The following is a 27,971-nucleotide window of genomic DNA, read 5'->3' on the forward strand; positions in this document are numbered from 1 at the left end:
CACAACCAAAGCCATTTTACTTCCTTAATATTTCGACAAATACACTGTGTCCCCTCTAAAGGCTTGTGCTTTTGGAAAGATTTACAGTCTGTGGCTGGCGGCGACAGCATTCTTGGATGCAAGTTGGATCAACGTGACACAGCAAGTTGTGATGATCCATTAGGTTGGCGTCATACTGGAGTCAATCAAGCGATCATCCCCGAGGCTACACCCAGCCGTCATGACAACCACAAGCACTTGTCTCTGAGGTGACAGGAAGTGCCAAAACTGACAACACACCAGAAAATACCTGCACCGTCAGGCCTCCATGTGTGTGGATGTCTGAAGCCTGCAGTCTCATGTGCTTGTATAATCTCATTTCTGTTGACCCTTGCCATTGCCTTGGTTTCAGGATCATAGATAAACCACTGCAAAAATTCTTTGAATAGCATTGCCACCATCACCTATGGAGCGTAAAGAAAACAGTCATATATTAATTATCTAACAGGAATGGCCAACTGTCCAGGCTTTCTTGCAATTAGCTAAGTGATTCCTTAGAAGACACTTGGAAAAAGTAGTGCAACCACAGCAGTTGCCTTGTGAGTAGTATAAAGAAAGCTACAAGGAACAATACAGAAACACATTTTTTGGTATCACCTCCAAAACTCATTCAATCGCAGCCATTTTCACTGAAGCAACCCCCTCCACTCCCGGCTGTTTTTGACTGACTTTGCAAGGTCCACAAAATATTGTGTTCTATTGCGATAAAAAAATGGAACCTACCAAAAGAAAGATTAGAATCTCTTATTTTATCAGGAAAAAAAAAGTATATTTCTATCGGTTTCCGTTTTGCAGCAATTAGCATTATAATATAGCTAAGTTTCATCATTCACAAATCTGTTTAGAACTGTGGGGAAATCAGCTTGTTTTAACATGGCCCTGGTTGATCGCTTATACTCTGCTGCCACCTGCTGGCCGTTTTTATAACTACCATTGCTTCAACCATACTCTGCAGTAGATGGCTGCAACAAAGCCTTCTGTATGTTCTAGCATAAAAAAAATAAAAAAAATACTAGTGCTGTCAAATGATTAAAATTTTTAATCTGATTAATCACACTTTTTAATTTTGATTAATCATGATTAATCAGCTAAATTACTTGCGTATTCACGTAATATAAAATGGTCATTGTTAGTAACAAAAGCAAAGTTATGGGTGAAGAAATTTGTTGGGTTATTAAAGTTAGCCCGAATTCCAGAAATCTGAACGGCTTTATTAAAGAAACTGTCTGGCATACAGTAAGCACCTAACACAAAATGTACTTGACATTAAACACTTAGCAGGGATACCTGAGATACAAATATGTGAATGCAGGCAATTAAGTCAGTTTTCCAGAAACAGCCCTTTTAATATTTACAGTATGTGCTGAGCCTCTTGTCTAGCAGGAGCTGAATGATTCAAGAGTGTCTGAGACTTTTTTTTTTTTTTTTTATGAAGGACAGCTAATAAGAATCACAGCTGAGCCTCCTCTCTTGACCTTGCTGCCCGAGTGAGGGTGGGACAGACAAGGTACACAGGGGAATGCAGAAAAAGAGAAAATAAGCGCCGGCCGTAGCCTCTCATGGAATGGAGGTCTGGGTAGTAAATGGACTGGTAAATAGATGGGAGCAGGAGAGAAACACCAAGGTGTGATGAGTCATCGTCGCAGAAAGCTTTGCGGCTTTATGACGGTCCTCGAGTGGGGGCACCAGAAAATTCATTTATGGGGTTAAACTTGAGACCTGCCATTTGACAGCTGTAAAATTAACCCCTGTGCTAAAATTGAAAACCAATCGAATGTGGATCAATATATAAAAACGAAGCGGACAGTCAAGCACTGTTGGGAGGGAAGGGTGAAACAAATACCGGTAACTTTGATATGTGTGCGTTGTTGATACATACAACCCTCTGGTTAATTATAAAGTAAAGTAACTACAACTGACCAGCCCGGTGCTTCCCCATCTTGACTATGACAAACTAGACTACTCCAATTAGACCAAGCACCAAAAGCTAGTTTTAACGGTAGAACATATTTTCACTCTGTCTCAGTCTCTGTCCTAGCTCCTCACCACAAAATAGGTCAATAATAACATGACATTAAAAATAATAAAAAAATAAATAAATAAATTAAAAAAAACAATTAAATGTGGCCTGGAAAATAAACCGTGCTTTGAGACTCACCTCTAACAAGAAGCCGCAATCTCCAGCTGCGCATTTGTCACCTACACAATTTATTGTTTTTAATTTTTTACAATTATTGGTGGGTAACTTCTTTTTACACATTGGATGACAGTTAATTGGCCTGTACAGTGAATAAAGGGTTTACGATGGCAACAGGGAGCAGATTAATTTTATTTCCTACGGGAAATATTGTGAGTGTGTGAACCTTCCTATGCCAGTTCCATCCCTTCCACTCCTCCACTGCCTAGTACAAGGCTTTTAAACTTTTTTTCTATCTATAAAACTATACCCCCACAGGATTAATAAAACACACACATCCATCTATAGAAAAAAAAACTTCACATGGACAACCCATGACCATGACAACCATAAATCACCAGCGACCTGTGCTTGTAAATCACATCCTGGAAGCAAACAACAATAATATACGGCCAGTTGATTGCATGAAATTATTAAAGCAAATGTGTACATAAACACACTCGTATATTATATGTATGTTAATAAAATGTCAACCAAATAAAGCCTGAAGATGTAGACAATTTTAGGCTTTATTTGGCACAAATAAATGCTAACAATAATATGCCCCCAGTCTGCTCCATGCACAGGATGACCCTACTGGGTCTCCCTAATCTAAAAATATTTTGCATCAAAATGAGAGGCAAAAATTGATCGATGCAAATGAGATAATATGCAGAGGGAACCACACCCTTCAGTGTCTCACTGGGATTGAGCCATCAATATTTCATAGAGATCATTTATGAAAAAAACATGGCTGTCCTTTAAGGCAATGTTTTTTGTGAATTTTCCTTCATATTTCTCAAGCGAGGAGACGTTGGCGTGCACTTTCTCCCACTCAGTCACTCTGCTGCAGGGTTGTTTCCTTGAGCATAAACAGCTATTCATCACCATCCAGAGGATCCAGGTCTATGCCAATTGGATTGCTATCGATTGAGCTGATAAATGACGGCAAATGACAAACGGTTAAGGCGGCTAAACAAAAGAGCAGAAAGGAAACGAAGGATGCGGCAAGGAGACAGAATTTGAGTTAGGGAAATAAAAGCTTCTCGGCTCAGGTGTTGACTTTCATCACTGTGGAACACGCTGGCAAATGGCGAAAGGAGTGGTGAAAAATTGATAGATTTGTCTATGTCCACTGCTGTTAATTTACAGAGAAATTGGCTCGGGATGTGGCAATCGATTGTTTATTTCACACAGCAACATGACTGATGAGCTTCCAGAGAGGTTTTTTTTTTTTTTTTTTTACTGGACAGCCAATGACTATGAGAATGGAGTGTGTGTCATGTACTTATGAACAATTGTGTTATACTTCTCTATATTCATTCATTCTTTCAGGTTTTAATGAAGCAATAATGTAATGTGATAGAATACAAGGGATACAGCAAATGGTTTTTTTTTTCCCCTCCTTTTTGAACCGCTAGAGAAGTACAGTTCAGTATATTTGGTAACTGAGTTAAAATCAACCAAATGGGAATGTTAAAAAAAATTTACATTGAAAGAAAGTAAATTATTTTACAATTGTGGCCAGAAGTTAACATACTCTAGCAGAATTTGAGATGACACATTTATTTTATTTTTTTAGAGGAATCAAATTAAACTACATGTGCAACTCGAGGCCCAGAGGCCAGATCTGGCCCGCCACATCATTTTATGCGGCAAGCGAAAGTTCATGTTGCTAAATTACCAAAATTACAAATTGTCTTCACTTAAAATGTTGATATCGCAACCATTTTTTTTGTTACTAATTTTGAGAAAACAGTGTTACTGGCCTCTGATTTAATAATTTAAAATTACTCAATTTGGTATGTAACATGAGGCGATCATCCATTTATTTGGGTTCAAAGTCTTAAAGGCTCACCAAAGGAAACAAAAACTATTATGTGACCCATGACAAAAATGATTTTGACACCCCTGCTGCAAAGCATTTCAGATTTACACAATTAGTAAACAAAATATAGAAATACATAAAATAACAAGGTGTTCACCGTAAGTCATTTGAACGGTCCCAAAAATTGCCAATATTTTTCAAATTTTGCTAGATTTTTTAAACGTATTAATACCACTGTATACTTGATTACTGTGTGTTTTAACTATAATTATTAATAGCAATTGTAGTAGTAGTAACAAAAGTACACTTTGAAATATTAAAAACAATGGGGTAGGAAAAAAAAAATCAAAAAAGTTGTGTCAATTTTCTGTTGGTTCCAATTTTGGTTAATTTTATACTTAAATATTATGAATACTGTAAAAAATGTTCAATGCTAATTTTATGGGATTCTTCTTCTTGTATTATTAACATCATAAGACAGTAATCAAATTGCTTGGACGCAGGACCTCATTAAACAGAGGCACAGCAACCTCTGCATAATGTCAAAAATTGCTGTTTATTTCTTTCTCCCCCTAACAATTTACATTAATGAACATTTCAGCAATAAAATGTAAATGCACCTTACAGCCCAAAGGCTCATTACAATTGGTAGTCCACAAGCTGAATGGCAATGATATTTTATGTGTTTCATCTCCCAGTCATATTTGTGTGTGCGGTCCTTTAACATGAGGGGGGAGAGTGGGTGGATTTGTTTTGTTGTCCAACTTCCTCATGAATTCCCTCACACATGCAGTGCTCCCTTTGGCTGGACAAAGCCACTGATGCAAAACCCTCAAGTTTGCAACCGGGCGATATATGCAAACAAAGCGGCCTGCACGGTGCAGGAAGCCGCCAGTTATTTTCATGCGGAGGGATGAAACCGTTGTCACGACGCAGGAGCTGAGGCTGTTTTGACAGCTGTACCCATGCTGAGGAGTTTGCTGACAGCAATAAATTAGTTACACACACTCGACGGGAAAGCGTAATCAGCGAGGCTAAACAGACATATATACACACACACATGCGCGCAGTCGTGCGTTTACACACATCGCCATGCAAACAAGGACACATCCGCTTGAACACACATACAAGCATATACAAGCATACAGAAAACATATGTGCTATAGAAAAAGGCAGACATATGCACGGCCAATAAAGTCAGGCGTGCAAACAAAATATGTTCAATGGTGTAAAACAATGAGGTAAACACAATGTACTTGCGTGGAAAAGACAGTGAATGACATCTGTTCTCGGACCAGGAAAGAGGTCAATCCCAGGGAGAAGGCGAGAACACTTTCACACTCATTTTCAACACAACGGGACGTTTGAGGACAAATAGCAACACAAAAGGCCGCAACAAAAAGCATGCACAGTGGCCTTGCACACGTTACTTTACTGCCAACATGCACCCAGTTGTGCTTCTGTTCATTTAAGGACATGAAGTGGCAAAGTGTGTTCACTACTTCCATGTTTATACTGAAATGAGTTTGTTTATAAAGGACAGGAAAGAAATATCATCAATGAGTCTGTATCGCCATAAGGTGCCTTTGAGGTGTCCCCATGTCACCCAAAATAATAAGAGATTTTCCACTGAATTTAATATTAATTGTATTAAGTAAATGTTCATCTGTTGGATATATTTATCAAACTTTCACATGTTAAATGGAAGTAAAAAAGTTGTTCGTTAATTTGTTAATGGATTAGTTGTTCATTAATTTAATTGCTTCATTATTTTTGCTGCATTTTCATGATGAGAACTTTATGTTGACCATTCTATTGTAAATGCTACCAAAATCCACATCACAGGACATTTATGTGAGGTTGCTTCACAATGTTTGTGGTGGGTGGAGCTGCACACATGATTGGTTGAAAGAGAAGCCTTCCCAACCACCCAGCCCCACCCCCAGCCTTCTTCTATGTTAGAATGGATACAATTCCTTTACAGACACACAACACTGGACCATTACGCTTTTTTGTGTGTGTGTGTGTGTGTGTGTGTGTGGGTGTGTGGGTGTGTGGGTGTGTGTGTGTGTGTGTGTGTGTGTGTGTGTGTGTGTGTGTGTGTGGGGGGGGGGGGGGGGGGGGGTGTGTGTAAATAATATGGGGATGGTATGATGTTACGATATAAACACACTATGGAAACACAAACGTCCATGATAAGCTGAACTGTAACACTTGCCAAAAACATACTTATATGAGGAACAAAAAAATAAAAAATAAAAAGTGTGTTTAGGCTCTTGTCCAAGTAGTCTTGGACCAGCATTTATTTGTCAAAATATGAAATTGCATGTATATCTTGGTTAAACCTTGCTTGTCACCTGTTTATCAAGTGCATTGATTTGATTCAGACAGGTACTGCGTAGCCTCAAATAGTTGCAACCATTTCACAGATTAATGCCTTTCCCCAGATATATAGATTTCCTTGTCAGGAAAGGAACAGAAAATAATTTGCTCTACCTCCAACTGCACTAAATTATTAATAGGGCCCAAGAATAGACCACCAGAATCCACCCATAGAGGATCATTGAAATGAAATGAAAGCCTCTACTCAAATAGATGGTTTCTTCAAATAAATTCTTAATAATACTATATTACTGACCTTATTTTAACATGTAATTTGACAGGGTTTTACCTATAGTAAAGATCAAGTCCATAGATGTAGAGCCCATATGTGATAGAATTTGCAGGACTTCAATTTTACATAAAATGGAAAGCAGATGTATTTTCAAACTAGGTCACTACATGTACATTTTGTATGTGTTTACATTCACTATTCTAACAAAAAATATAATAAACCAGTTAGGTGAACATCTGCAGGGTCAGGCAATAAGGTCATTTGAACTTATTCATGTGCAAGAATGCACATGCTAAAAGCGTGACAGATGTGTTGTATTTGATATAGTATCGAATATGAGGGTTGATATGCAATGTTTGGGTTGATGGGAAGGCAGAGCGATGACCACGGGCTTTGTGAACAGATGGTCCCCGGTTGCCGCCCAAGATCCCATTAAGAAAGATGGCGGGACCTGACCTATTTCTGGAAACGACCATGCCGTGCAAATCCACAGTGCAATATCTACATTGGGAGGTTATAATCCCTGTTTTTCTTGGACATTATGGGATTACATACATTATCAGTGTAACATTAACACAGGAATCAATTAGTCAAGAGTCCAAAAAAAGAATTTCAGGCCACTTGCATTTCCAGCTGTCCGACGGGAAATTTCCTTGGACGGCGTGCCCTTGGGTGCTTAATGAGGTCTATCAGCAAAGCAACTGGAGTGATTCCCCTGTCAAGAGCTTGATGAGGCATCCAGAGGTGCCGAGCCTTTCACCTACATGCAGCCCCTTTTGAGTGAACAGCTGCTCACAGAGCTCTCAGAGACATTTCCTCCTTTGACTGCAAGTGGCACTCCACTGCTAAGTTCCTTCCTGCTTTGCATAAGTCCACACAAATGATACTTATTCACCTATCGGTCCATTTCCTTCTCCATTTCGGAGGTCACATGCGATTACTTTTATTACTCTTGATGTCTCTCACTGTGACCCTGAGCTCAGAGTGAGCTGAAAGCCACACTACAGACCCTATTAAATATTTGATGTGGTGCTATTTTAAAAGGGAATAGGCGAAAAACAAAGACACCCATAGACATAACATCAATCTTCTCCCTGTGCACATAGGGTGACGGTGCCTTATTGAAACAGGATATATGGTGTGTGTGTGTTTTGTGTGACACCAAACTCATAATGAGAACTTTGACATACGACCAAGTCAGTGGGCATGTATTATCAGTCAGGCAATATGACACAAGGCAAAGGTGGACTCATAAATTCAAGCACGTACTGTAAGCGGCCAAGTACGCCTACAGCCCTGTCTTTATTGGTGCTGCGCAAGTCTGAACAATACCATAAGCCTTAATAGGTTTCTGCTCTACTAGCCTTCTTGCTAATCACCAGAATGAGCTGTTTCTCATGCAGCACATGTCAGATCGTAATGGTTATGCACCGTGGGTGGATATTTAATTCCACTCATCAGAGCCAACCAGTTGGGCAAAGTCAAATCACGCATTACAGACTGGTGAAAAAGAGCTTCTAACACCACTCAATCAGCACAGCATGGTGGATTAAAACGAGAGGCTAGGGGCAAAGCCTCTGGATTTGGAGTTGTTGGTTATTCAGTCAGCGAGCCTCGGGTTGTGCTTGATCTTTCATTGGTAGGAACTCATCAAGGCAAATATACAAGAACCGAGTCTGTCTTAGACATATTTCACATGCATTCTCAGCAGGGCTCAAGTAAGACTTTTCACTAACTTTTGATGGGAAGTTCACGTTGGGAATTTGGGAATCTATTAAAAGTTGGACACATTCCATGGAATTTAAAGGAAATTAATTGAAAGAAAAAGGAATGCAGATCGTCGGGTGACAGTGTAATGTAGTGCTGTGAAACTAAATTCTATCACAATTTTGGTCATTTTCTGTCCCGATAATAACATATACGGTATCCCGAATTGATGTAGTATTTTCCCCCTGAAATGACCTTAAGTTACAAATTATTTGCATTTTCTGCTTGTCTAACTAACTAAAAATAAACACCATTCAAAATACCTGGGCCCGGTTGTTCAATTCTCGATTATTTTAACTACTGTTTAACCCCTAACCGCCAGTCAAATTCTTAACCCGCCGTTAACTAACCGGCCGTTAAATATGCGTTGTTCAAAACATGGTTAGTCACGCCATTTATGTCACTGGTCAGCACTAATATATTCCACAATTCCTCTTTTTGTTTACTTCCGGGTCGGCGAAAGAAAGTAGAACGGATACTAACCAAACGACCCCTGGCACTCGGCAAAAAAAAAAAAAAAGAAAAAAAAAAGAAGGAAGTTTTCTGCTAACAAATTAAATTAAATTTAAATTTTATTTACGCAAACAGGAAACATCACAGGTAACCTCTTTGGAATCACCTCCCACTAAATGTTGTCTCTGTCCATTTTTAGAACTAATGTTTAAAAAACACATTTTTATTATTTCTCTTTTGACTAAGTACGAGACTTGGCATTGCATTACTGCTAATCGGTATAGCGTGTGCGTAACTTTTCATCAGAATAATTGCCAATGTCAAAGTCAAGGCCTCGACAGACTCTCCTTTTCTTGCGCTCAACGAACATCATTAGCCGCGAGCGCAGAGTTAACCACACTGTTAAAAAGATAGAGGCGGTCCTAGGTGTGTTAACTTCAACAACAAGTTGACAGCCAGTTAAAGTTAACAGCGTTTTGAACAGCAAGATAACAGTGCTGTTATAGTTAACGGTCGGTTAAATCTACTTAACCAGTGGTTAAAGATATAACCGAGTTTTGAACAACCGGGGCCCTGGAAGTAAAACCCATTTCCAAGCCATATAAACTGTTATTGTCTTCAATGTATTGTCTTCAATGTTTAAATGAATACTCCCCCAACCAAGCCCTGATTTTTTTTCTTTCTTTCTTTGAGGAGCAATTTTGCTAATCAATGAGTGACTTACTAATTTTGAGGCGTAATTGGTTGTGTTACATCAGGCCTCAAATTAGAGCCTTGCGCTGAGCCATAGAGTCACGTTCTTTGGTTTTTAGAACATGTACACCAAGATGAAAAGAAACACGTTAGGTATGTGCATCAAACTAGCAGAGGTGCCAACAGCTGAGTGAAATATTATACAAAAACAAGACAACATTTTAGACAAAAATATTATGCAAATATAATAGAAAGATGTTGACTACTAGTCACAATCCTCAAACACAGCAAAAGCACAAGTGCCATGTACGCCCATCCGAAAGGGTAACCGCTCACATTCGTTAATTAACAGCCTAAATCCTCACGTCAGGTGTCAATTAGCGAATGCATCAAATGCTTTGGAACAGATGGAAGGCAGAGAATATTAGTGTTGTTCCAATACCGTTTTTTGGCCCCCGATACCGATTGAGATACCCAGCTTTACAGTATCGGCCAACAGATACCATACCGATACCTAAGGTTTTTTCCCCCTCAACATGAAAAAGCTGTATTGCCATTGGTTCAGAGCATTCAAGGGCCAATAGGATATCTTAGATCGGCATGCAGTGAACATGTCACATATCAGTGAATGTCGTGCACGAGCAAGACAAAATATGCTGGATTCAAAATCCTATATTAGTGTTGGAATTGTGAGTGCTCACCGATACCGATACCACTGTTTTAATGCAGTATCGGCACCTGTGCCAATACCAGTATCTGCATCAGAACAACACTAGAGAATATACACTGGTGTCTGCAAAGACGATAAACCCGTGATGAGTGGTGGTTGATCAACAAGCTCTACTGTAAAAATGAATGATAAATGTTGGCTGTAACTATGTCTAAAAAACAACATCCAGTTAGTGTTGCGCTCAAGCGCTCATTCCACAGACGTACACCGGTGCACTCCTCTTCCTCCTTCCATTCGCCCCAGCGCTCGACTCACACTCAGACACCTTCACTGCCTTACAGTCTTATTTTGTTGAATTTTTAGCAAGAATCCACATTACAAGGACAGAAGCAGGATCTGTAAAATGCAATATTGCAATGCTTTCCCTCCTCCTGTTTTTATTTTATTATAGTACTACGGCAAATTGCGACCCTGCAGTTTTGTTACGAGAATTGAAGTCAGACTTTTACAATTTCCGACTGTTTACAACAAAGTGAAGGTGTCTGAATGCAGTGGGTCAGTGGGAGCAAATATATTATCAAAACATCGCACAACAGTTGTGTAAAGCATAGTTCAAACTATAAATTCAAATGGAATGGCACAAAGCATAGTTGATTTAACCTCAATTTAGGTGTCATCATTTCCTTTCAATGTGTAATGCGCCAAATTCCTACTTCATTACTGTTCATTCTCACAATTTCTCATTTGGTGCGTTTCCATTACCCTTTTTCGCAAAAAATACAAGCGATATTGTACTATTTCGATAAAGTACAATTTCGAATTGTCGGTGTTTCCATTGAGAGTTTTGCTTCTGAGGCGCAATTCTCGGAATGTCCCGTCTCGCGAGACCTCTGTAGGAGATGTTCTGTAGGAGGTGCTCATGATGTTTACGGTAGACTGACGCCCGGTGTAATTATATTACTTTAAAAACACTCACCCCTCACCAGGCGGTTTCGGGCATTTAGTGTTGGTGTTGTTGTGTGTGTCCCTTTGCGGTCGGCAAGCAGTTCTGACACGAAAGCGAGTGGCCCCGTACTTCCTACTTCCTGTAATCCTAAAATGTTGTTCCCATGCAGAGGCTGGGTAAAAGGCGGGTTACAAATTGTTAAAAGTTTCTGATGTTTTCTGCTAAATTAACCAGACATGGCAGGACCGGATTTCAAGCTCTCCTCTCCTTCAACTTTTCGAAGGAGGCACGCTCGATTACACCTCTCACTCTTTTGTGCTCATGACGTGCAGTAGCCGACACAAATCACTTCAGTATCTAAAACTAAAATACAAAACCGAAATTAATAAATCTCAAAACAAATAGTAATTGCAAGTTTAATAAAAATGGACATAAACAACGTGTTACAGTCCTTTCTGCCGTGACCGGGCGGGTGTCACATGACTACTAATGCGCAAAAAGTGTTTCCATTACACTTTTGCGAAATACTTCTTTTTTCGATACGTCTCAAAAACCACCTCATGAGAGCGCAAAAACTTTTTTGCGATATTTGAGACTTTTTTTGCAAATCCGGTGTTTCCATTACCAGCTTACTTTTGCAAAACGTGCCTTTTGCGCAACACTGAGGGTAATGGAAACGCACCTAGGGTTTCCCAGAATTTTGCATCCTAGTTTTCAGTAGTCCTACATTGTCTGACAGCTCTAAAAGGGTGTGTTCCTACTGGGTATTAACATGCATCTCCACATTGGATCTCATTCATCCTCTCTGTATGCAAATGAACACAGCAGTATACAGCAACACATTTCCTCAGCCTGGAAATCAAACCATGAAAATAGAAGACTGTGTTTGCAAGCACGGCGGGTTTCGTTCCACTCTTCATCGCTTCCAGACGGGAACCTTATTTTGACAATAAATCCTGCTGTACTGTAAACAATAGGACCGTACTGTATGAACTTTGATTGTAAATCTCTTAATAAACATTTCTGAGTCAAAATATGTATCATTCTTGTGGACAGTGGGTTGTCATTTTCTGCCATCTCCCAATAAGGACAATGGGCCTCATTCACCAACAGGAAGTAAAAGCAGCTTCTGACTACTGTGGAGTATGAATTAAATACATTAAAAAAATCGTTTGACATGAACAAATTATCATTCAATTTAAATAAAATCAAGTTCATAGATTTGGCACTAGACCAATCACTCATCAAGTCAAAATTATGGTGAATTTAATTGAAATAGAAATGGTGTATGAAAATAAATTCCTTGGAGTAGTTATTGATGATAAATTATGTTGGAAGCCACACATAGAAAATGTTAAAAGGAAAATGCCAAAAATCATAGGGATACTCTATAAAACCAAGGAGGTCCTGAACATGAATTCACTATATACATTATATAATACATTATTATTACCATATTGACCTATTGTGTGGAAATTTGGGGAAAATGCATATAAAACAAATACCGACCCTGTTTTTAAATTGCAAAAAAGAGCCATAAGGATTATTAATCGATCAAAATATACAGAATCAACACATCCACTATTTATTAAATTAAATACAATGAAATTTTATGACTTGGTTGAGTTTAAAATAGCACAAATAATGTACAAAGTATACAATAATTACTCTGCCACAGTACTCAAAAGTTGTTTGAAATTTGACACTGTCCTTATAAGGGGTACAAGTGTGTACAAAAAAACCAAAACAAGAACAAATATTAAGCAAAAGTATGTCTCCGTTTAAAGGAGTTAATTTGTGGAATAACTTGGGAACTGACCTGAAAAGATGTAATTCACTTGTTGAATTTAAAAAAAATGTTTAAAAGCAAAGTTCAATATTATTATTTAAATCAGACATGAGTTAGGAAAATTGTAGAAATGATTTATTTATTGACTTACTTTTCTTTGATGTATCAATATGAGAGTAATGAGAATTGTTTCCATGAGTGTGTTGATGTATTATTATTGTGTATTTCTATTCATTTTATTTGCATACGCTATATGAGTCGGATTATATATTTTCTTTTATTAAAATGTAATCTATTGTATCAAATATGAAATAAGTGATAGGATACGAAGAATAAGGGGTAGGACTTGATAAGTTTTCAACTTCTTCCTACTCCCTTGAACATATAAATTGACATTTATTGGATGTTTCTTTTATTTTACTTTTAACTTTCTTTGTTATTTGTTTATGTTTTTATATATATATATATATATATATATATATATATATATATATATATATATATATATATATATATATATATATATTCAATAAACTTCAAACTTCAAAACTGGACTAAAAACAAAATGTTTGTTGACCAAAAATCATACTTGCAGAGGCTATTGACATGTAGCAAATATCATTCTTTGAGACCTAATTCACATTGGCACCTCACAAACAGTGGATTCTAAAAAAAAAAAAAAAAAAAAAAAAAAGAATAAAATCATCTATCATTGGATTGTTACTGTGTCTTTTGTTTTTCAGTGCGCTTATGGGGGCTACCCCAGTGGGTACCCACTACCCTGTCTTGAGGACTTACATGCTGCAAGAACCAAGACAAGGACAGGCAAAAATTCTCTCTGACCCTACACATCCTGGTTACTACCTCTTCTAGCTCCTTCCCTCAAGCAAGCACTATCAAACTACAGTATGCACACTAGAACCAGCAGACATTCCAACAGATTATTCTTGCGAGAGGAGCCAGCTGAGGTGGCTCGGGCATCTGGTTCGGATGCCTCCTGGACGCCTCCCTGGGGAGGTGTTCCGGGCATGTCCCACCGGCAGGAGGCCCCGGGGTCGACCCAGGACATGCTGAAAAGACTATGTCTCTCGGCTGGCCTGGGAACGCCTTGGGGTCCCGCCGGCGGAGCTAGTTGAAGTGGCTGGGGAGAGGGAGGTCTGGGTTTCCATCCTCAAGCTGCTGCCCCCGCTACCCGACCTCGGCTAAGCGGTAGAAGATGGATGGATGGATGGATGGATGGATGGATGGATGGATGGATATTCCCTCTTGCCATTAATTCCCTAAACAGTTGACTCAAAATTCCATTGTGGCACCTTGCAAATTTTTGTGGTTTTGCACATCTCTGTAAGCTGTTCTTTCTTGTATTATATGTTACAAGTAACTATAAACAACTGCATGTTTGTGATCACAAGGCAGAAGTACAGGAAAATCCCATCGGCAAGTGCAACCCAAAACTGCTAGTTAGTTGAGGATGTACTTCTGTTCACACAAAGATGAGCAACCCATAAGGTGGTCCTTCAGTGTGGCCCTGGTGGCCCCTAAACTCCATCTGAGTGATTAGATCTGAACGCGCCCTCTACACATCCGGAGTGTGGCCCACTTGTGACTGCATCACTCAGCTTTGAGCAACAACACCTTGGGCTTCTTTGCTTCTTCCATTTGGAAGGAATGGAGTTGGCATCAAGTTGCTTTAATCCCACTTGCGTGTGTATGTGTGTGTACTTCGGCAGACACCCCCTTGATGTCAGATGACTGAACCCCAGTACACAAGAGTTGCTATGGTTACCGACCAGGTTCCGTGTACATAGATTCTCGTAATCTTGATCTGCAGTGAAACACTGACGGGAGAGCACAAGTCCCACAAACATCACTAACCCACCTACACACACACGCACACGCACGCACGGCATACACGAGCTATCGAGCAGGTACTGTGTAGTATGTGGACAAATCCAAACATCCACAAATGTACATACTCCACCCACATGAGGAGATACTCATTCACCTACACAGAGTATTCACCTGCATATATACACACACTTTGTGCTAGCTGCATATGATTACATCATGTACACAAAGTAGGGAAAAACCACTGGGCACAATTATCGACCCCAGTGGAAGTTAGACAAACGAAAGAAGGTGATATTCCCATAAAGCAACTAGCGTCTCATTTCTTGCCAGCTCTTCCCCATGTGTCGTCCTCCATGTTGATGCCTCTATGTCACTCGCTCAAATGCATTTATGCATAGAGGCTAGATGGAGTTCTGAGGCGGAGTACGAGATGAAAGTGTGAGACCATGCCAGTGGATGAAAGAGAGGCTCATTTTGTAAATTGACAGCTCCCTATAGGGTTCTTCATATTCCGCCATGAAAGGCACCCCTGATCCCTCCCGGTTTCCCCACTACCCTCGCCAAGTATGAAGCAACTGTCACATTACAGCAAACATAAAAGTGGCAGCTCCTGAAATTCCATTCAACTTTTCTCAGTTGCGACTACTGAGTAGAGTTGGTTAGCCAAAAATTGTACTTCAGTAAGAGTAGTCTTACTTTACAATAATGTGTCAAGTAAAAGTAAATAGTAGTAATGCCTGCCGATCTACATCTTATCTTTTTGCATATATTACGGATTGCTTTATCTCTCCTCGGATACAGATTTGCCTATACAGGGGAGACTTGTGTACCGTACAGTGCAACCCTTTGGTACACATTTGTCTACAAACAATACAGGCCATAACTACACCCTATTTAAAGGGTACAGTCCAGCAAGAAGCCATTGGACTCTTAAAGATATACATTTAGAACCTTTTTCATGACAGTACTTCCCATATTTGACACCGTGTTGTCCTTTAGACAGTAAACTAATGTAGTCGAGACTGAATCAACAGCATCACGGCTGGAGGCAGACAATTATTGCACTCCATTTTTCCTCAATTGCTGCAATAATTCCGGTCTAATGCCCACATTCCAAATTAATTATTAAGAACACTACTTGCTAGCATTCCGTGGTATATGTTAAATTTTTAAACAGACTACTATTGTGACATATGCTTTTGGTCAGGCTACAATTGGGACTGTACCATGAAACCATTTAATATAAAGTAATTTGTCATTTTCCCACAGTGTGACTCATAACAATGGCACGGTTAAGGCTTCCAAGGAGAAATCTAATTTTATCCAATGGGGATCATGCATGCTCATTTGAAACTTCATCGGGTACACTTGCACTCTAATGAGCTGCAATGTATGATGATGCTCACTTTTGATTGACACCACCAGAATCGCAATAATTAGCACTTGAACATGGAGGTACTCTGCATAAAATAGCCGGAATTCCTAAATGGCAAATGCCATACTTTTGTGAAACCTCTTCAATCAAGGCTGAAAGTCGACACGTCAATCACGTTGTGATTTTTATCGCAAATCATTTCTAATCTAGTGGAATGTGTTATCAGTTTATAGTGTCATCTTGGTACTGCATCTCTTGCTTGTACCTGACAAATAAGAATACTATAAGCCGTTAACTCATTGGTTCAGCTGGCAGAGTAAACACCACCTTGTACAACAGCCTGCCGCAAGTCAGCTATAATTGGTAATTGGACAGTGCGGGCCAAATCAGCATTCAGCCAGAATTTAACGTCAAATAGCTTCCCTATGGAATCTCATAACATATCTACAGTGTGTGGTAGCGAGTCATCCAGATTGTACATGATGTAAAAATATGTGGGATGTGCATGACAAATGTATTATGGTCTGGTTTGGAAATGCTGTGCCCTTGGCTCGGTGAACCAAAATACTCTTCTCTTATTGGTGATAAAATGTAAACAGGAAGAAACTTTAGCGTATTGAGTAGTGTGGCACGGGATGGGCTGAAATTGCACTAATAACAACATTCGTTGTACATCAAAGTAGAGTGAGCTGATTTGTATGTTCAGTTACATTTCTTTCAAACTCAGCAGTGTAACACAAAAAAATTATAGTGCTAGGCTAAATATTGAGTGGAGCCAATCTGGGCCGAGGCCACCTTGAGTGTGAAAACCAGTTGCGGTGGGCTTGCCCCAGGGCGAAAGACCAAAATACAGCACTTAGCTCAAAGTGGACGTGTCAATGCACAACACACTGCTCATGAATTTGAACCCCAAGGTTTTGAGATGTTTACATTTTTTAAATGGGCAAAAAAATAAATAACCTACCAGAACTCTGCCAGTGAGGGTCTGGGCAGAGATCATGACGCCGGCCCAGTCTTTCACCGAAGTCATCCATCCCACCTCACTGGCCGGGACCTCCTCAGTCTTCTCATCAGGACCCTTTAGCGCCCTGTCTGTTGCCTGATTGTTGGCGGGGTTGTTCACTTTCTGAGCCTCCTGTAAGACAACAAAATAACGAGTCTGTTAAGAGCCACCAAAGAGAAGAAGGGAAACAGAGACTCTTGCAAAACAGTGCAATAGTTGAAGAAGAATCTAGATCCAGTCTTTTGTCTCCCAAAATGTTTTTTTTATCTTTTTGTTTTTTTGTTATTGAAATTATAAAAGAGTAAAATGGTACTGACAACATTAGAATTATAAAAGGAGTTTATTACCAGAAGCAGTTTTCATCAAAAGTGCTTTGTGTTTTTATTTACAACAGCTGTTTGTATAACTTCATTAGGTATTTACATTAAAATTTCTTTGCTCAAAAGCTTGATAAAATATTACCTGGCTGAACAGTATTTGAGCATTTATCATAATCACTGTAATGAATATTATTTCTTATGAGTCTTATGAGCTAATGTTCAAAGTGTCCACTAAATCGTATGCTTCAAACATGGAAGTTGATATCATCATTATACTTGATAACTTTGTCATATACGAGATCCTCAAACAACATATTTGCTTAGTGGGAAAGCTTCAGTAATCATGTCCTCATTCATGATTAGCTAAAAACCTCTGAGGGGGGGAGAAAGGTCCATCACGCCATAATGGCATCCATCTGCCATATGCTGCACATGTGCATATTAGATAATGACAGAATGATATATAGTTGCTCTTTTCATTCCGCACATATGCTTCTTTAAGTTAATTGCTCCTTGGGGTGACTGTTGTGCAGGCCTTTCAATGCTAAGTCGTGCATGCGAGACAGAGGGGAAAAGCACGGTCACGTTGCAACATTCCTATACCCCTTTAAACTTACGCAAAATGTCACCCATCATTGCCATTAAACAGAAGCATCTTTGGAGAATTCTTGGAATGTATTGCTATAACACTCAGTCGTGTGGATGGTGGCTCATTCCGATGTAACTAGAGCAACTTTAGAGTGAAGAAAAAAGTTGTCAATTGATGATTTTTCAAATTTTGTTTGACCTCAGAGATCCCATAGTAAGTAGATTAAATCCAATTTAATAAACAATGGTACTTGTAAGAAGATACCAAATGGACCTAGCAACCGATGGACTGACCATTATGGATCCCTGAGGCCACAAACACCAAACCAGACATACAAAGACGAGTGCTTGAGCATGACTAAAGAGCACTGCTATTACAGATGAGCCCATGAGGTTGCTCTGTCCATTTCGAGAGGATTGTCTCGTCAAATTGGATTACATTTTATAATGATAAGGCATGGGCACAGCTGCCATTTTCCTAATTTGATTCCGACCCCCAGAACAATGCCAATAAACTAGCCCTAAAACAGCCGGACTTAGTCATTAGATCATTATCTGCTCTTGCCATGGGGCCTCCATCTTTAAAACGCCAGTAGCTAATTTGCTTATTTATGCTTTATTTGGTTATTAGTGTTAGGGGACTCAGCCTCAAAGTGTCATGCAAGCATGTAATTAAACACATTTAGTCTAAAATGTGTCATAACTGCTGGAGCAAGGATCAAACATTTAAGGTCTGGTACCAAATTAGGCCTAATTTTGGTGGCTCTGGCTAGTTTGAGTATAGAACTAGAGAGTAGAATACTAAGATAAAGGATTAGATATATCCCCTCTGCATTCTGTGTGAAAGGAAAGGAGGATCATGATTCAATTATTTAAGAAAGTTGTTTTTGGCTATGAATTCAGAGCAGCAACTCTGACCCATACCCATTATTTGATTATTTTTGATAACACACAAACAAGCAGCAAACAAAAACATTAAAATTTTGCAATTGCTGGATGTAATGAAACAGAGGGGCCTCGTGCACAGTTATATTTGCCACTAGATTTCTTCTACTAGACAGTGTTTGTCTAATTTCTGAAACATCAGATCAACTTCGCTAATTTTATGTTGATCTTAATGATCATTTGTTAATGAATGTTCTTGTATTTTTTTTTAAATTTAGGGTTCACACTCATTTTATATTGACAACGCCATTTCTAAATAGGCCTATCAAATGTACAGCACCTTACAACACTTCACCTCCCATTTTTACATTCTCAGTAGTCACGACTCAACTAGCATTTGTCTCGCTGGTCACATGGTGGAGGACTCCATATTAAGTGTGTGTTTGTGCGCACGCTTATGTGTGTGCGCACGTCTAAGGTTTCACTCAGTTCGGCCATGTGCCGGCTCCAACGCACTCCAAGCATGTTTCGGTAGCTAAGTTTAGAGATAAACCGATAATCGTCCGGGCCGATAATCGGGGCCAATATTTGACATATTGGTACATATCGGTATCGGCCTGTTTTATTAATCTGACGGCCGATATAAGCGATCCATTTAAAACTCTGTATTTTCGCTTCGAATGCAGCCCAGAGCGTCTCTGTCTGTTATGGAGTCCAACTCCAGCAACCCATAGCAGCATTTGATTGGTTAGCCGTGCAAGAGCCAGAACCAATCAGTAGTGTATGCCGTGTATCACAGTAGCCGGTCACACACGCACCCACGGACACAACGCGAGACACATGCTTCGAAGGTAAGTTAAAAGAGAAGAAACTCCGCCAAACTTTTCACCATGATAAGCTAAACACATTGAATTATGTTGTGTATTAAATGCACTATATGAATGGAGCTGCATTGCCTTGCATTGAATCCCCGCTAGCTAACAGTGGTGTGTTCAGCTTAGCATGTAGGCTAACACCCAGTAGCTAATTCGCTACTTGAACTACTCAAACACAGGAATCACACACATTTTCACTTAATTAAGTAAACAATGTTTGTTAGAAAGGTTCCAAATATTAACAGTTGTCATTATTGTATTGTCTAGTTCCATGTTAAGAGTAGAGTATCGTCATTATATTTACCTCTCGTGACGCACACATTGCATTCTGGGTCACGTCCACTACTTGTTGCATAGCGGTTATTATGCAGTTAGATGCCACAGTGACACTAAATAGCGTTTAGTTACTTTATATTGTGTTTATTTGTCGCGCTGGTTTGCCATTGTGTGCCTTAAGCTTCGACGTCGATTTGATTGACAGCTCGTTGTGCAACTCGTTAAAGTCCGCTCCGTAACAAATTAAGTGTCTCAAACACCGTTTAACTACACAAACGTGTTCTCTTCCGTATGTTAGGCATGAGTAGAGAAGTGCGCTAAAGTATAGTGTGCTTATTTGCTCGTTTTGTCTCTCTTTTCACGTCATGTCTGCCGTCAGTTGGGACATTATCCTCTCAATGGATGCCACTAATATGTAACATCTACGGCCGTAGTCGGCTGCAATTAATGTTCAGTGATGTAATTTCGTTACGTGCATCATACTTTGAATAATGAGCTCATGTTTGGTGTGTTGTATAACTTTCTCGTGTGTTAGTGACTATTCATGTGGACAGCTAAGATAGTGCTTGTTAATGTGAATTAGCAATGTTGCAGCCCAGTTATTATTTAGACAAGTAAATCTGTGCCATTAAGTGATACAGTACAGTACAGTAGTGAGAGAATAGTGTGCTCATGTACACACACGTGTCTATAAGTGTAAAACACATTAAACAGCTGTTTGTCTGTTTAACCAAGTTATTCTTACTATTATTATAACCAAGTTATTTTACTCTACCTTTTTCTGCGTTGATTGGGGCATCCTAAGTGGCAGTAAACTACATGATGAAGTGTGTTGTATCCTGAAGCTGTCTTTTGACAGTTCTCTTGTAGAGAGGAGTAGCATGATATTGCTGTTCTCGATTTAAGATCCTAAGCTTATCAATACTGTCTACATGGTAACAATAACAACAATCATAATTAGGTCTACAAGAACTGTATGGTGTTCAGGGATGAATAGTTTTTCTCATGGAATTTTTTTTTTTAGTAGTAATAAGTAATGCCACAGCTGATGCACATTTTGAATGACAGGGTTCCTCCTATTACTTCAAAATATAAAAATATAACATTTATAGAATAAAACTCCAAGTATCCCAAATGCTATAAAAGGTAATGTCACGTTGGCCCCCACATTTAACTCCCCCCGCCACCAACGTCTTATTGCAGATGGAAGGATGTAAAATGAAAAGTGCAGTGTGAGAATCCATTGTAAAGAACGGTTAGGGTTTGCATTATTAAAAAATTTGGTGCCAACATTTTAAATTTTACTGCAAATGAATATCGGCTTCAAATATCGGTTATCTGCCTCCTTGACTACCGATAATCGGTATCGGTATCGGCCCTGAAAAAAGCATATCGGTCTATCTCTGTCATGGTTCGGTTCTCAGCCTGTTGTGCTTGTGTATGTGTGTGTGTTCCAGTGCCTGCAACGAGGGGGGCGTTCCCCAGCTCCGCACCTGCAGCGCATTGACAATCAAGGCTTTAAAAAGGACTCCGAGGAACACAGCACGTCGTCGGATTATTATTTGCTCATCTTCGTGTCCAAGTGTTCTCCGCGTTTCCCTGTTGGTAAAGTTTTTTGAATCTGCCGTCGTCTTTAGTTTACTTGTATTCACGTGTGTATTTCCGCGTCGCCTTTTGTTGTTATACTCGTGTTGATTGATTCCGTGTACATTTCGTGTCGTCCTTGCCGGGTGCAAGTGATTTATATTTTTCTAGTCCTTGCTGTTAGCAAGTGTTTTTTGTTACGATAGTTCTCCTTGCCGTTTGCAAGCGATTTTGGTTATGTTAGTTTTCCTTGCAGTTGCAAGCGCTTTATGTTACATTCGTGTTCCCTGCCTTTTGCGGGAGTTTTGTGTTTCCCAATTCTTCCTTGCCTTTTGCAAGTGTCTTTTGTTACTGCCGTGTCCCTCGCCTGTGTGCAGGGGCACCGCTGAAGATTTCGTTGTCTTGCCTGCGCGCAAGCTTTGTGCTTTCGGTTTTTCAAAAATAATAAATCGAGGAAGTTTTCCTCCTCCGAGCCTGCAGTTTTGGGATCTATTCTTTATTGACTCAGCTGAGTCATTACAGAATAATCCGACCACCATGGATCCCGCAGACTCGGAGAAGGTGAGACGGGCGTTGGCCAGTCAGGAGCAAAGGGTGGAGCAAACTGAAACCTCCTTGGTGGGACTCCAAGAGGGGGTAGGCAGGCTTGCTCACCGGTGTGAGGAAATGTTCGCGAGGCTCGAGCAGCTCGGTTTCCGCGGATTGCTGGGTCCGGAACTCCCGCGAACGGACACAGCCACGTTGGCTTCCCCCGCAGCTCCAAGGGAGCCCGTTTTGCCCCACCCGTCGCGCTACGACGGACAGCCGGGTGGTTGCAGTCAGTTCTTGCATCAATGTTCACTTATTTTCGACCAGCAACCGTACACCTACGCTCGTGATCAGTCTAAGATTGCTTTTATTATGAGCCTCCTGTCTGGTCAAGCCGCTACATGGGCGATGGTGGTGAGCAACTCACGACCAGACCTCCGATCCTCCTTCCCGATTTTTGTTTCTGAGTTTCAACGTGTGTTCGATCATCCAGTCAAGGGGAAGGAGGCCGGAGGTCGGTTGTTGGATTTAGCGCAAGGAGAAAGATCTGTCGCTGACTACTCGATCGCGTTTCGTATTCTGGCCGCGGAAAGCGGATTTGCTGATTGTGCCTTGCGAAGTATTTTTCGTCGTGGTTTGAATACGGTACTGAAGGATGAACTGGCGGTCCGCGACGATACGAACTCCCTCGAAGGACTTATTGAGCTCACCATCCGGTTGGACAACCGCTTACGTGAACGGCACCGGGAGCGTGCCTGTGAGCGGCAAGAGCCATCCGCCAACCGTCGCCTGACGGGACTCACCTGCATCGACGACGCGGAAGTACGTTCTCTTCCGGGGGCCCCAGCGGACATAGGGGAGCCCATGCAGGTCGGAGGTGGACGCCTGCATCCTGAGGAGCGCCGCCGTCGATGGCTCACTGGAGCCTGTCTCTACTGCGGTCAACCAGGGCACCGGGTGGCGTCCTGCCCGGCGAAACCACAACGTCGAACGCGACCGACCACCCGACTGGGGGGACGGGCCAAGGAGACCCAGGAGTCTGGAATGGACTCGGATCAGGGTAAGCACCAACCGGGGGGAACCGAACCAAGTCCTTCGAGTAGGTCTAGCTGTAATATTCGACGGTTAGAGTTATCGGGGGAGTTGTCCGACGGCGGAATGAATCTTAAAGTTAGGGCACTCATAGATTCGGGGGCCGATGATTGCTTCGTCGACCCGTGTGTAGTAGAGGCGTTGGGGAGCCCGGTGGAACCGTTAGAGAAAGTTAAGGAGGTTTTCGACCTCGATGGGCGGTTATTAGCGCAGGTCCGACATGTTACTGGTCCACTTACCTTGAGGCTTTCGGGGAATCACGTGGAGAGAAGGAGTTTTTTCGTTATGCCATCCCGTGCTGCGCCCCTAGTATTGGGGCTTCCGTGGCTAAAGACGCATAACCCCGATATCAATTGGGAGAAGCCCGCGTTGGAGAACTGGAGTCCCTTCTGCCACGCCCACTGCTTGAGGTCGGCAGATGGGACTTCCACCGTTCCCGTATCTCCTGCTCCCGAAGCGATTTGCCTCGATCAGGTCCCGGAAGAGTATCATGATTTGGGAAAGGTGTTTAGCAAGGACCGTGCCCAGGCGTTGCCTCCCCACAGACCATACGATTGTGCGATTGATCTGATTTCCAATGCGCCACTACCGAGTTCACGCTTGTACCAGGTATCCCAGCCTGAACAAGAAGCCCTCCGGGAATATATTTCGAGTTCGCTGGCTAACGGTCAGATCCGTCCGTCTAAATCACCCGTGGGGGCGGGGTTCTTCTTTATTGAGAAGAAGGATAAGTCCCTTCGTCCCTGTGTAGATTATCGGGGATTGAATGATATTACCGTCAAGAATAAATACCCGCTTCCGCTGTTGGACTCTGCCTTCGCTCCGTTACAATCCGCCAGAATCTTTTCCAAATTAGATTTGCGAAGTGCGTACCATTTGATTCGTATACGAGAAGGAGATGAATGGAAGACCGCATTCAAAACTTCCCTTGGTCACTTCGAATATTGCGTCATGCCTTTCGGTTTAACGAATGCGCCAGCGGTGTTCCAGTGTTTGATAAATGATGTCCTCCGGGACATGTTGAATGTTTTTTGTTTTGTCTATTTAGACGACATTTTAATCTTTTCGCGCGACGAGCACGAGCACCGGCAACATGTTCGCCTGGTTCTCCAGCGTCTTTTGGAGAACCGACTTTACGTCAAGGCAGAGAAATGTGAATTCCACTCTAAGTCGGTTCAGTTCCTGGGCTTTATCATCGAGGGAGGGCAACTTCGAGCGGATCCGGTCAAGACCCAGGCCGTGGTCGATTGGCCGAGCCCCAAAACACGGAAACAGCTGCAACGTTTTTTGGGCTTCGCCAATTTCTATCGGCGATTTATTAGGAATTATAGTTTACGGGCAGCCCCACTGACCAAGTTGACTTCGAGTAAAGTCCCGTTTAGATGGACACCTAGTGCCGAAGAGGCGTTCCATGTTGTTAAACAATTGTTTGTCAACCCACCTGTACTGATCCACCCTAATACCGATGTTGCTTTTGTGGTCGAGGTTGACGCGTCGGATTCAGGAGTGGGGGCGGTCCTGTCCCAGCGGTCGCCAGAAGACGGGAAGCTCCACCCCTGTGCCTTCTTCTCCAGGCGACTGAGCCCCGCTGAGGCCAACTACGACGTCGGGAACCGGGAGCTGTTGGCAATTGTCCTGGCGCTACAGGAATGGCGACACTGGCTGGAGGGCGCCAAGGAGCCATTTGAGGTTCTGACTGATCACAAGAACCTGGCGTACCTCCGGGCCGCCAAGAGACTCAACTCACGGCAGGCACGCTGGGCATTGCTTTTCACACGATTCAACTTTGTCGTGAACTATCGCCCGGGGTCCCGGAACCAGAAGTCTGACGCTCTGTCCCGAATGCATGATGCTGCAACTCCTGAGGCCGGGACAGAACCGATCCTGCCAGAACGTTGCTTTGTGGGCGCGCTGCGCTGGGAGGTCGAAGAAAGGGTCATGGAGGCTCTGGAGGGAATCACTGTTCCTGGGGAGTGCCCGGCCGAGAGACTATTTGTTCCTGACCCGTTGCGGGCGGAAGTCCTGCAGTGGGGTCACAGCTCACGAGTGGCATGTCATCCGGGAATTAACAGGACTCTTGCCCTCGTCAGTCAGCGATTCTGGTGGCCGGAAATGAAGAAAGACATTGTCGAGTTCGTCAAGGCCTGCACCGCTTGTGCATGCGGCAAATCCTCACACCAGCCTCCGGCGGGTCTACTACGGCCGCTGCCCATCCCGTCGCGGCCGTGGTCCCACATCTCCCTGGACTTCATCACTGGCCTCCCTAGGTCGAGGCGTAACACGGTGATCATGACGGTGATTGACCGGTTCTCCAAGATGACTCATTTTGTAGCTCTCTCCAAGCTGCCGTCCTCCTGGGAAACGGCGCAACTCCTCACCCGTCACGTATTTAGGCTCCACGGAATACCCGTAGACTTGGTCTCAGACCGTGGTCCACAGTTCATTTCCCAGGTCTGGAAAAAATTCTGTAAGCTGCTGGGAGCCACAGCGAGCTTGTCTTCAGGATATCATCCTCAAACAAACGGCCAAACAGAGAGGGCCAATCAGGACCTGGAAGCCGCCCTCCGATGCGTCTGCCTGCACAACCCTGAATCCTGGGCTACGCACCTGCCTTGGATCGAGTACGCCACCAACACCCTGCCATCGTCAGCGACTGGACGCTCGCCGTTTATGGCGGCCTACGGGTATCAGCCACCTCTGTTCCCGTCTCAAGAGGGACCCATTGAACTGCCCACGATCCAGCAGCACCTACGTCGGGCCCACAAGGTGTGGCGGGAAACACGAGCAGCGTTGTCCCGCACGGCGGTCCGCAACAAGGAGATAGCGGATCGCCGGCGGCGGCCGGAGCCAGCCTACCAGCCAGGGGACAAGGTTTGGCTTTCGTCCCGGGATATGCGGCTGGCGGGCAGCGCCAAGAAATTGGGTCCGCGCTTCGTGGGACCTTTCGAGATTCTTTCTATGATCAACCCTGTCACGGCGAAGCTCCGACTACCCTCTTCCCTGAAGGTGCATCCGGTGTTCCACGTCTCCCTCCTTAAGCCTGTGACCCCCAGTCCACTGAATCCTCCTGCGCCAGCTCCGCCTCCTCCCCGGTTGGTTGATGGAGACCCTGTCTACACGGTCAAGGAAATCTTGGACTCGAGGCCCAGGGGCCGGGGCTTCCAGTATCTGGTCGACTGGGAGGGCTATGGACCTGAGGAGCGCCAGTGGATCCCCCGCTCCTGGATCCTTGACCCGTCTCTGCTCGACACGTTCTACGCTGCTCATCCTGATAAACCAGGTGGTCCGCCAAGGGGCGTCCGTTGAGGGGGGGGTACTGTCATGGTTCGGTTCTCAGCCTGTTGTGCTTGTGTATGTGTGTGTGTTCCAGTGCCTGCAACGAGGGGGGCGTTCCCCAGCTCCGCACCTGCAGCGCATTGACAATCAAGGCTTTAAAAAGGACTCCGAGGAACACAGCACGTCGTCGGATTATTATTTGCTCATCTTCGTGTCCAAGTGTTCTCCGCGTTTCCCTGTTGGTAAAGTTTTTTGAATCTGCCGTCGTCTTTAGTTTACTTGTATTCACGTGTGTATTTCCGCGTCGCCTTTTGTTGTTATACTCGTGTTGATTGATTCCGTGTACATTTCGTGTCGTCCTTGCCGGGTGCAAGTGATTTATATTTTTCTAGTCCTTGCTGTTAGCAAGTGTTTTTTGTTACGATAGTTCTCCTTGCCGTTTGCAAGCGATTTTGGTTATGTTAGTTTTCCTTGCAGTTGCAAGCGCTTTATGTTACATTCGTGTTCCCTGCCTTTTGCGGGAGTTTTGTGTTTCCCAATTCTTCCTTGCCTTTTGCAAGTGTCTTTTGTTACTGCCGTGTCCCTCGCCTGTGTGCAGGGGCACCGCTGAAGATTTCGTTGTCTTGCCTGCGCGCAAGCTTTGTGCTTTCGGTTTTTCAAAAATAATAAATCGAGGAAGTTTTCCTCCTCCGAGCCTGCAGTTTTGGGATCTATTCTTTATTGACAGCTGAGTCATTACAATCTCTAGCTAAGTTGATGCCCTGCAGTTATTTCTTCGGTGTAGACGTCTCACGAAACAAAGTAGCTTTCAAGCGAATCATTAAAACGATCAATTAAAACACTTTTGATAGCACAGAACAAACTAAGACTTAAGCACAGATGTCTCCTCTTGTTGTAAAAGCGGTTACCAACAGTATAATTTTGATTTTTGATCAACTAGACACACTTCCACCAATGTTGAAATTTCTTTTTTAATAATGTAAATATTTTATTTTACCTATCAGTTTTCATTAAAAAATATATATATATAACCACAATAATGATTAAACAATTCCCTATCTAAATTTGGTTGTACAAAGTAGAATATTATATGAGCTAAATATGCAGCTTTCCATCCTGTGAGTTGATTGGTAGTTGCCTGTCCGCCATGTTGGTGGACGAAACTGGGCTTGCAACGGATAGACAAGTAAACCAATTCATGTTTATTTATTTATTTATTTATTTATTTATTTATTTATTTATTGTATAACCATAAACAGTTACCAGATATGATATACATTTTCCAATCTCCTCCACCTCAAGAAAACATTAACAGAGTATAGAGAAACTTTGGAAGCAGTGGC

At 42.2% G+C, this 27,971-nt stretch overlaps 1 protein-coding gene across 29 annotated transcripts in view; it reads right to left on the reverse strand.

Moving 5' to 3' along the window:
* The window catches only part of LOC144001226 (calcium-activated potassium channel subunit alpha-1a), a 234,959-nt gene that overhangs the window by 147,534 nt on the left and 59,454 nt on the right, over positions 1-27,971 (reverse strand). For all 29 annotated transcript variants that reach the window (XM_077495359.1, XM_077495363.1, XM_077495383.1 and 26 more), the window contains exon 2: positions 17,166-17,336. In XM_077495359.1, coding sequence (XP_077351485.1) covers positions 17,166-17,336 — 171 coding nt within the window. The remainder of the gene's footprint in view (positions 1-17,165; positions 17,337-27,971) is intronic.

Source organism: Festucalex cinctus, chromosome 14 (genome assembly GCF_051991245.1).
Source record: "Festucalex cinctus isolate MCC-2025b chromosome 14, RoL_Fcin_1.0, whole genome shotgun sequence".
NCBI classification, from domain to species: domain Eukaryota; kingdom Metazoa; phylum Chordata; class Actinopteri; order Syngnathiformes; family Syngnathidae; genus Festucalex; species Festucalex cinctus.